The following is an 11,133-nucleotide window of genomic DNA, read 5'->3' on the forward strand; positions in this document are numbered from 1 at the left end:
CATGTGAATGATGCACGAACACTCGGGGCCCATCGACGGGTGGGTGCTTGATAGGGGATATCAGGATCCCATAATTGGCCCAGTAGGAGCTAATGCTCGTGTTGAACACTCAAGACCTAACCTATAAGGTGGGCTCTTAGCAGGGGATATTGGAATCCCATAATTGGTCCGACAGGAGCTTCAACTCAGACACATAAGGTTACGAGATGTTGTGACATGAATAGAATGAACAAGACTTAAGAGTATGTCGAGAAGAAAGATTGGTGATAGTTGGACAATTTGATCATGATAAGTTGTGCTTACATCCGTTGTCGTTTGATTTTTATCATTTGTTCATCCGTATTGCTCATTTGCATATAGAGTTTGCATAGATTTTTTTCTACTGGGCAAATGTAGCTCAAACTTTACATCATTTCAGGTGCTCACCTGAAATAGTAACTTGCATGCTTGGAGTGCTTAGATTGTGGACATTATTTTGAAAGCTAACCAAATGAGTTACTTATTTATCTTTGTAAATTTCTTTTGAAAGATATATTTGTAATTGGCAAATGCTAGAGACAACCTTGTGGGTTGTTAGGAGCGGGGGCACGCGCGCGTGAATGTGCAAATTCTGACCTGGCTCAGTACCTGCATGTTGTACGCACTCAACGTCTGCCGAAATGATAAATGCAAAGAGTAAATTATGAAAGCAGCCCTTAAAAGTTTCTCCAGATTTTACCGAATCTCCACTACTCCACTACTCAACAGAAGAGCAAAATTATGAGGGCAATCTCTCTCCTCCTTAAGGATCAAAAAAAAAATTCTCTCTCCTCCTCTCTTCAGTTCCTGTCTCCTCTTTTCAGGTTATCAGGTTATGCATATTTTTTAAAAAGGTGTTCTGAAACGGGGTCCACTCTCCAATCTTCATAGACTGTTTTAGACTGTTCGTAAGTTTGAACTAATGGTCATAATTAATTTTTTTGAACCAACGGGCAACTTTGAACCAATGTTTAATTTTTTTAACTTTTTAGACAGTTTATATATTTAAAAATATAGTTAAAAAATTAAGTGTTCCAAATTTCAATATATTTAAACCGGTGGAAAGATTTTATTTTTTTGATCATTTTATCCTAGATGATCATAATTAAATTTTGACTCTAGAACTCTCGTGAATAGCTTTAAGAAAGTCTTAGAATCAAATATCTATTAGTGCTAATCAATGAGAGCTACAAAGTTAAAATTTAATTATGATCATTTAGGATAAAACAATCAGAAAATTAAAATCTTTCCACCGGTTCAAACAGATTGAAATTTGGAACACTTAATTTTTTTAACCTTTTCAAACAGTTTATATATTTAAAAATATAGTTAAAAAATTAAGTGTTCCAAATTTTAATCCGTTTGAACCAGTGGAAAGATTTTAGTTTCCTAATCATTCTATCCTAAATGGCCATAATTAAATTTTGACTTTAAAGCTCTTGTTGATTAGCCCTAAGAGATATTTGATTCTAGGAGTTCAAAAATTCATTATGAACATTAAAGATAAAATGATAAAGAAAACAAGATCTTTCCACCAATTCAACCGGATTGAAAATTGAAACACTAAAATAATTTTAAATAAATAAAAAAGAAAAAAGAAAAAAGATACAGGATATAAACATTAGTATTTGCCTTAATTAAATAACGAAAAAATAACAAGAAAATAGGTTGGGATATTTTTCGGCCCACGCGGGTTAAATTTGGCATTTCTAGAAATATGACAGCTAGTGTCCCATAGGTTCCCAGAAAAAGAGAATAAAAAAAAAGTAAAAGACCGGTAGATGGTACTTTTCGGGACAGTTGGGAGAATTATCCCGTATCGAGGCAATGCCCACTGGGCAATATGTAATATTTTAGGAACTATTGGACTTTAAAATGCAATTACGGAAATAAAAATGTTGAACTTTTTTGGGTATCGTACGGATTAATGTGAGGATTCTTATTATGAAAATCAAAGATATTTATATTAAAAATCGAGAGCGTGACAAACTTGAAAACATATGTTAAGAATTTTTGTGCAAATGATACAATTCTTTATATGAATTTTACCAATTTCTACGCAAAATATTGTGAATTTAAAGCGATTGAAGGGAGTGCATTGAGGATATACCCACATAAAGGTGTGTATTGTAGCATTTTTCAGAAAAAATATTTTACCCGTTTGAGATTACACTCAGTAATTTTCTGAACTCGAATTTTCCAATCAATTAAACAAGAGTACTGCTATGTGTACATATGCCATGTACAAATATATGAGTTTTGTGGGGCCCACCTCGGGTCCCACAAAGATAATTCGAACCGTTCATTATTTTTAAAATATTTTTTTTGAAGGTCTATAAAAAATCAGCTCAACCCGATATCGCTAAGGATTTTTTTTTGAATTTGTAAGGACGAAACTGAGCAGTTAAGTATTATATGTCTAATTTCAAACGAGGGTCTCATTTTTTTTGAACAACAGCATAAATTTTATTAATCTTTGAAACTGTTACAAAGACTAAAAGAACAAGGAGACGGCAAAAGTATACCCAGTCCGAGACCTAAACCATGAGATGCAGCCCAAACAGCTAAAGGCCTAAAGCCTAAATACAAGGAATAAACCCAAACACCTAAATGGTCTAAAAACCCAGATCATGGGCGAAACTCGAATAATAAGCCCAAAACACCCTAATCCCACCCAACCCTATCCTACACAGCCCCTGCATCCCAACGCCGGACCACCACACAGTCACCCCCGCCACACTCCACAGCCAACCCAGAAGCAACACCGCCAACCAACACCAAAGCAGCCAACCAGAAAGGAACCGACGACCGCCTCCGCCTCACAAACCGTTAGGCCAAGAACACCAGTCAGAACCTAGGAGAAAAGACCGGAGGAGACGCGTGAGCCTCGCCATCACAAGCCGTTAGGCATAACCGGTTACCAAACGAGGGTCTCATTTAAGAATGTATTCTCTGAGACTATCCTCTTGAAAGTCAGTCGCCCTCAATCTCTCAATTTTCCACGGACTTGATGATATTCGAGACCACTAGCAAACAAAGAAGCAAAAGCTTCAGTTTCATGTTTCTTCAACACTACCCCAATCTCAATCCCACCATTGCCATCTCTGGAATCTGAAAGAGTGAAAGCTCTACCTTTCACTATTGATACCAGCTTCACCTTCTTTGGCCTCCCCCACCCAAAATCAGTGTTGTAGTTCTCTAACTGAGGCGAACCAGCAATACTTAAAAAATCGTCATCCTGTATCGAAAGTAATTCTGATATCATCTCTTCTGCCCCGTTTAGAACTCCATCATCCAAACCTTCAACAGCTTCACCAACTGCTTAGGCAACCCCATAATCTTCCATCAACTTGTTTGTATCCGCATCTAATGATCCGGCCTGTAATGCAGTTCCCGAAATATGTAGAAGGGATGGGAGGTTCCAAGCGGGCCCTGCAATCAACGTTGATCTCAAGTCGAACTTTCTTGGTAGTTAATCTCTGGGTTTTAATTAAGCAAACCAATGTGTAGGCACTTGTTATTGCAAAAGTTGCAGATTGATGGAATGCTGGTTTCTCTAAATGTTTCTCTTGCCATTTAGCTTCCACCCACTTCTTGATACTCTCTATGTTTGCTTGTGTCAGTTGGAATGTGCCTAGCACCGCATCTCTGGTGGAGCTTTCGCGTCCCACATCTCGAGACCTCTGTTGTTGGGTCTATTATGTGCCAACCAGTCGTTCAGGTAAGCTTTTTTGAAATTAGACGGGTCATGGATTATGGTCCTGTTGTAGAATGGAGTTAGTTCAGTCGTTAGAGTTGAGTCATCCCCGTGCCTGCAAATTGAGGCCCATGAGTGGATAAACATAGATATGGATTTCCTGTCGAACACTGCGTGGTGGGCAGCATAACCTATGGAAAGCCCCGCGTTTGAAAAAAGAGTCACCTGCAAGGCCAGAACTGGTGCTCTTGTTTTAGATGCCAGTAAGGAGTGTAGCAAATGATGGAATTTTTCGGCTTCGCGAAAAATGCTTCCTGAGAGATGGTAGAAATTGGCTTCAGACTCTGCTACGGTAAGTGAAACAGTGTCGCCTTCGTTGTATCGAAGAATTGGTTTGCTAGAATCCGGTGGCCACGTGAGAATTCCAGCGAGTGGTAGATAGTGTTGGAGAGTGGCAGAAAGGGAGTGTTTTAGTTTAGAAAGGATGGTATCTATGAGTGTTGTTTCCGGATAGGAGAATTCGTAGAAGAATAAGCGTTGATTCGGATGGAATCTCAACCAAAAAACATCGAAGAATGTGAGAGGAAGCGTTGTTTGGGCGGTTGAGTTGGGGGTGTGAGGCATCGGAGCTACCCTGCAAACGTCGAGTACCTTCACCACCGGATTGAATTGTGCCATGAGATAGAGGAACTAGTTGGAGGTGTGAGTACTGATGTAACAAGTTTCAGTGTTGGAGTGGTTATATAGAGGAAGAATCAACTGGTTAAATGAGTTGAAGTGTTTATCAAAAAATCAAGTGGTTGAAAACAACATTCACAAGATCCAGGTGACAATTCTTGCGCACAGGTTTCTTTATTTGAAGTTGTGTCAGTGACTCTTTTACAATTTAATGGTGGATTTTAAGCCTAAGGAGGTCAATGGTAAAAATAAGAGCCAGCCTTTTGGTGAAGATTTGGTTTCGATTGAGTCGAGCGGAAATTCAGTCCCGTTTCACGAAGTCTCTGGGTATATAGCTGATACACCAGACCAGGAGCAGTTCAGGATTGCAAAGGAACTTCAGGAAACTATCATAGCAGGCACTAAGTTAGGCATTAAGTATGATGACGCTGGTGTATTGAGAATGAAAAAGATGATTGAACAGGAAGCTAAGGATCTGGAAATTATACTGAGAAAATCCTTTCGCTCCTCTCCAAAGGAATGAGTCACGGGTTCGGCATAGGTCCTCTTTAGCTTTCTAATGGGTTTGGGGACTAGGAGGTGGTGTGTGGGGTGTTATGATATTTTGGTGAGTTATCTGTGTGTGTGCGCTCATGTGTTGCTGTCGGAAGTGGTGTGTTGGCGATTGCTCTGTTTTTTGGCGGCGGTGATTAGAGTTGATTGGATTAGGATCTGGTTCTGATTCTTGGCTTAGGCTTATTATTTCAGTTGTGGATGTTTTGAGGCCTTTAGGTGTTCGGGCTTTTGCCCCTAAGGTGTTTGGACCTTGGTTCTCTGTCTTCCAACTTTGGTTGGATTCCCCTCCCCTCCCCCCATCTTGATGTATTATTTGTCAAGTTTTTTTAATAAAAATTTTTGCCTATAAAAAAAAAAAAAAACTTGTTGAGTTTTATTCCATCAATAAAATCTTCTTTTTTTTTTATAATTAAGGTGTCCTTGTGACCTTATGTACACATTTTACGAGGCCTGTGCAATAGAGATTATTGTATTAAACTTATCAGGCTTAGATACTTTTTGGGGTAAACTATAGTTAACCCCCTCTAACTAAGCCTCGCGTGCACTTTACCCTCTCTAACTTTTTTTTTTCGGCACTCAACCTCCTCTAACTAACTGAAAATCAAACGGTCATAACTTCAAACGGTCATAACTTTTTTGTCCGAAAACGAAAACATGCAAATTATATATCGATTTCGAGGTCTTGAAGTCAGCTTTCTAATGACACCAAAATCACATCACGATTCAAAGCGCACAGAAAGTTATGATCAAAAGAGTAAGAGCTGATAGACAGAAAGACCGTTTTGATCATAACTTTCTGTGTGCTTTGAATCGTGATGTGATTTTGGTGTCATTGGAAAGCTGACTTCAAGACCTCGAAATCGATATATAATTTGCATATTTTCGATATCGGACGAAGAAGTTATGACCGTTTGATTTTCAATTCGATATATAATTTGCCTAGGAATCCACCTAGGGCTTTTTTGAAATAGATCGATCGGAGATGATATTGAAACCTCTTTGAGATGGATTTTGCGCTCAATGATCCATAGATCAATATGTACTCTAAGATACAAAAACAAGAGCCCCTCTTGAAAGTTTCTTTGCTCCAAATAAAAAGTGCGGCTTTTTACTTCTTCTTCGTGATGAGCCCTAGGGGTGAAAACACCTCCTTATTTATAGCCTTAGATGTCCACATTTCCTTACATAGAAAAAGCCTTCTATATAGCCTTGGAGATGCCGAGGCTTAAAAAAATCTTCCAACATATTTACTGATCAATGGTAATTCAATCTTATCATGTGTCGCAAATCTTTTTGTGAGCATCAATTCCTTTACTCCCAAGAATAATTCTTTCCTTCTCTACTCATACGAAACACTCACTCTCAATTATATAAAAAGATTTCTTCCATTTTAATCCTATACAGACTCGCTATGTTTAGACAAGATAAAAAGAAATTACAACTCGATAATTAGAGATACAATTAATTAAATGTGTGTTTTTGTCCTAACAATCTCTCCATTTGGCATTTCTATGACAAAACACACTCAACAAGCAAAAACCTATCCCCTAACACAAATTGTGATCATAACCTATGAAGCTGCAGAAACACTAAAAATGCACAATCTGTTAGTCAACAAATTACTCCCCCTTTTTGTCACGGAATGACAAAGGTAGAGCACACATGAATAAGCCCAAATTAAAACAGCACCAAATCGAAGGATAATACGCCCAAATTAAGCCATATATAGTAAAACTAAAAACAATTTAAGCCAACTAATATGCCATGGGAAAGAAGTCTAGAAAAGCAATATCGATCATAGTAGCATAAGTTAAGAAAACATCCAGTTGGCGGTACATAGACCAAAAAGAGTTCTTTTGTTGTAAAAATACTCAAGCAATTATTGAGAGAAAAATAAATGGCATGTCCATACCCTTTTCTTTGTTTTTTTGGAAAAGCGGTAAGACGAACACATTCAATTGAGATGTCAGTTTGCAACCATGAGGCCCAATGTGCATTACTATATTTTAAAAATGCACGAACAAATTCGTATAAACCCCAAGCATGAATGAATCTAGAATTAAGTGCAACATGCAAAATGAGTCTATGACAATAGTGGGTGTGTGACACGTCAGATATTATTAAGATCACCATCCTCGGATTCAAGAGTTCTCATGTACCCTAAGAATGTCATACACACTTCCTCCCACGAAGCCAAACCAGGCATGATGACACAAATTATATCCAAGGCTTAGACATATCTCCCCCTCAATTAATAAATACTCCTCCTCAACCAATGAATATTTTGACACGAACGCTTAGAGGGAGAGTACCTTACCCCAATTATCTGGTACTCGATGAACGCATGGATAAGCATTTTTTTTAACAAAACCAAGAGAACTCCGTATCCAAACAAGATGCCAAAAGGTCAATCGCCGAGGAAAAATGAAACATACCCATGGACATGAGAGTCAACAATCCTAACTAAGTAATCTCTGTAATCCCGACGTGTAAATGTGGCAATCACAAAGTCGTAAGGCATGATGCAACTAATGTCCGAATGTATCACATGAGAGGAATGAACATGAAATATGCATGCATTAAAAAAAGTGCAGCTATTCAAATCCCATGGCTGACTACTCACACTCGAAAAATATGCTTAGCCCAAAAGTATTCATTGATTTTCTTTAAAAAATGAATGTTTTTTTTTCGTATTTTCTTTATAAATCCTGAAATACGCATAGAAGCAAATAAACAAAAAGTACTAAAAAAAATAAAGCAACAAAACTAAATAAATGACTCAACCCATAGCTCTAAGAAAATTATAAGCAATGTAAACCAACCTAGATTACGGAAACGAGACCAAGCCTCAAAAGGCAAGGTCAACGCCTCCAGATGAGCTCGTGCCATCTAAAGAGTTGGTGGACAAATCCGCATGAGGTCTCAAGTCCGACTTCCTCACCCATATAGCTCGAGTATTGACCTTATCATCTCTTTTCTCTGCAGTCACCCTACGCCTTGGTTTTTGGGTTCTACCACAGCCATAACCAAACAAATTGTACCTACCCTCATTGTTATTACGGTCTTGCTATTGTCAGCACATTGGACTGACGATAAACACACTAAAAGACAAGAAAAATATGTATTTCTGTGCATTTTTTACATCATTTAATACACATTCACACACCTACTATCGTCAGCCCATTAGGCTGATTTTAGAATTTTCCTTGTTACTAACATCATGATAATTGGGAGGAACATTAGGGAACTCATGAAGCTTAAAGCAATTAGGTCAAATATGACCCCTCATTCCACAAAAATGACAGATAGGGATAAACTTGATAAAATCATGAGAACATACTAAATGCATGTGTGAAGTATTTGACGAATGCACTTTCCTACATTGAGGTCTAGTGTGTCCTTTAACTTGACAATAGTGGCATGTAGGGACGAATTTTTTATTATTTGTCTTCTTGATGTCATGTGCCTTCCTAACGTTATGTTGAACAATAGGAATAACTGGAGGTTTAAATATTACCTTTGTTGAATTCATTTCATTTACTTTACCTCCACTTTGCTTCTTTGTCTTTGGAGAATTGGGCTTTTTGTGAACATATTTGACGTTGTTCTCTTTAATGGGCAACCTGGCTTTATTTTCCGGCTTTTTGATTTTTTTGGTCCCCAAAGTATTTCCGTTGTGCCACTTTGGTCCCCAATATTTCAATTGCTAACATTGCATCCCCAAAGTATCAATTTTGTATTTAAATGGTCCCTATGGCTCACGCCGTTCATTCCCTCCGTCAAAACCAAGAGCAAAGTTGGTATTTCACCTCAAAACGGTGTCGTTTGGTTGGAAATGGCTTTTTGACTTTTTTGGTCCCCAAAGTATTTCCGCCATGCCAATTTGGTCCCCAAAATATTTTCGTCATGCCAATTTAGTCCCTAATATTCAAATTGCCAACATTTCATCTCCAAAGTATCAATTTTGTGTTTAAATGCTCCCTGCGGCTCACGCCGTTTTCCCTCCGTCAATTTAGTCCTCTGGGTTTCGAGGTTTCGGTTTTTATGACCCTCTAGAATAAAATGATTAGAAAATTAAAATTTCGCACCGGTTCAAACGGCTTGAAAATTGAAACACTTGATTTTTTGAGGTTATTTATATATTAAAAAATATGGTAAAAAAAATTAAGTGTTCAAATTTTCAATCTGTTTGAACTTGTGCGAAGATCTTAATTTTTTGATCATTTTATCCTAAAGAGTCATAATTATTTTTTTGACTTTAAAGTTTTCAATGAGAACCCTAAGAGAATTATGAATAAGAAAAATCTATGTTTCCAACAAAACGACACCGTTTTGAGGTAAAATACCAACCTTGCCCTTGATTTTGATGGAGGGAAAGAACGGCGTGAGCCGCAGGGAGCATTTAAACACAAAATTGATACTTTGGAGATGCAATGTTGGCAATTGAAATATTGGGGACCAAATTGGCATGACGGAAATACTTTGGGGACCAAATTGGCATGGTGGAAATACTTTGGGGACCAAAAAAGCCGTTTCCAACCAAACGACACCGTTTTGAGGTGAAATACCAACTTTGCCCTTGGTTTTAACGGAGGGAATGAACGGCGTGAGCCGTAGGGACCATTTAAATACAAAATTGATACTTTGGGGATGCAATGTTAGCAATTGAAATATTGGGGACCAAAGTGACACAGCGAAAATACTTTGGAGACCAAAAAGGTCAAAAAGCCTTTATTTTCCACAAGAGGAATGGGAGCACTGCTATTCGGCTTGATAGAATCCGTTTCTCCGTACTCCACCTTATGTTTTGAAGCTCCTCCCGCGTATCCAAGCCCTTCTCTATTTGAAGTTACCTTTTGAACACTTAGCATTTCTTTCAAGACTTGTGCACCTGTGCTCAATTTCTTAAAAATAGCATTGGCCTTGTCAAGTTCAACTTGCAATTTTGCCACTTTTGATTCAAGAACCATGTTAGTCTCACAAAGGCTATGCATATCATTTTTAAGATTCATATGATTGCATTTAAGCACATCAAGTTCATGCAATGCGTCAATTTTCTCTTTCTCACACTGTTTCAGCTTAGTGGCTAGTCCTAAATTAATATTTTTCTTAAAAGAACGTTTAAATTTTTTCTCAAACAAAGCTATATCTTCTATATCATTTATCCTCATTGTCTGAAATATCACTTATATTCTCACAGTTCGAAGTAACACTATTCGCACCAGGAAACATAGACATAGCACCAGATCTCGACTAAGTTTTTGGAAGATCCTGTTGTTAAGTTTTCATGTTATAAGGAGGATGCTTTGGAATGAGTTAATGTGGATAACATTCAATTTCTATTGAATGCTTTTTTCTTTTCCTTCAGGCCTATATAATACTTCTTCCTCATTGGTCTATTTTTGTCTCTCCTCGATGTACCCCTTGTCGAGTTTTTAATAAAATTTTGTTGCCTATCAAAAAATAAACATAGATGTAGCACATGCAACATATTTGGAGCTATCAAAAATTGGAGGTTCGATAATAAATTTTCCATTCTCTTGGTAAATCAATAATAGCAAACTAAAAAAAAAAAAGAGGATCCGCTCTAGGAATAAACCTAATATTACGAGTGACCCGCTCTGATACCAATTGAAAAATCCTAGCTAGCCTAGGTTTATAGATTTGCTATTTTTAAATCTCTATCAACGATTCACCAATCAATAACGAAACAAATCACACAAACGAAAGCAACCAAACAACGAACGCAACGACATACGTAGAAAACCCTAAACGGGAAAAAATCACAGGAAGGAATCAAACACTATAAATATTGTGTAGTCACAAGTAATCTTATCCTACGATTTGAATCCTCACAATCGAGTCTAAGACCTACTTGTCAAATCCACTTTCACCACAGCCAGTGTTTGACCACCACTGTCTTGAATCCATAAGCCTTCCGTTTGCCTCTCAGAAATCCACCGAAGGACTTTAACTTGCCTAGGAATCCACCTAGGGCTTTCTGAAATAGGTCGGACATGATATTGAAACCTCTTGGAGATGGATTTCGTGCTCGATGATCCATAGATCAATATGTAGTCCAAGATACAAAAACAAGAGCCCCTCTTGAAAGTTTCTTTTCTCCAAATAGAAAGTGCGGCTTTTTTCTTCTTCTTCATGATGAGCCCTAGGGATGAAAACACCTC

The 11,133-nt window shown here is 37.7% G+C and overlaps 1 protein-coding gene and 1 pseudogene across 1 annotated transcript; both read right to left on the reverse strand.

The window, feature by feature from the left end:
* Positions 1 to 2,657: 2,657 nt before the first annotated feature.
* On the reverse strand, positions 2,658 to 4,539 carry LOC131304459 (malonyl-CoA:anthocyanidin 5-O-glucoside-6''-O-malonyltransferase-like; annotated as a pseudogene).
* A 3,618-nt stretch (positions 4,540 to 8,157) lies between these two features.
* LOC131304462 (uncharacterized) lies at positions 8,158 to 10,185 on the reverse strand. The gene is made up of 2 exons (XM_058331701.1): positions 9,691 to 10,185; positions 8,158 to 8,588 (listed from the first exon to the last, which is right to left on the reverse strand). Exons 1-2 carry the CDS (start codon positions 10,117 to 10,119, stop codon positions 8,220 to 8,222), a joined length of 798 nt encoding a protein of 265 aa, XP_058187684.1. The 5' UTR covers positions 10,120 to 10,185; the 3' UTR covers positions 8,158 to 8,219.
* Positions 10,186 to 11,133: the final 948 nt, after the last annotated feature.

The sequence above is a fragment of the Rhododendron vialii genome, chromosome 10a, assembly GCF_030253575.1.
Source record: "Rhododendron vialii isolate Sample 1 chromosome 10a, ASM3025357v1".
NCBI classification, from domain to species: Eukaryota; Viridiplantae; Streptophyta; class Magnoliopsida; order Ericales; family Ericaceae; genus Rhododendron; species Rhododendron vialii.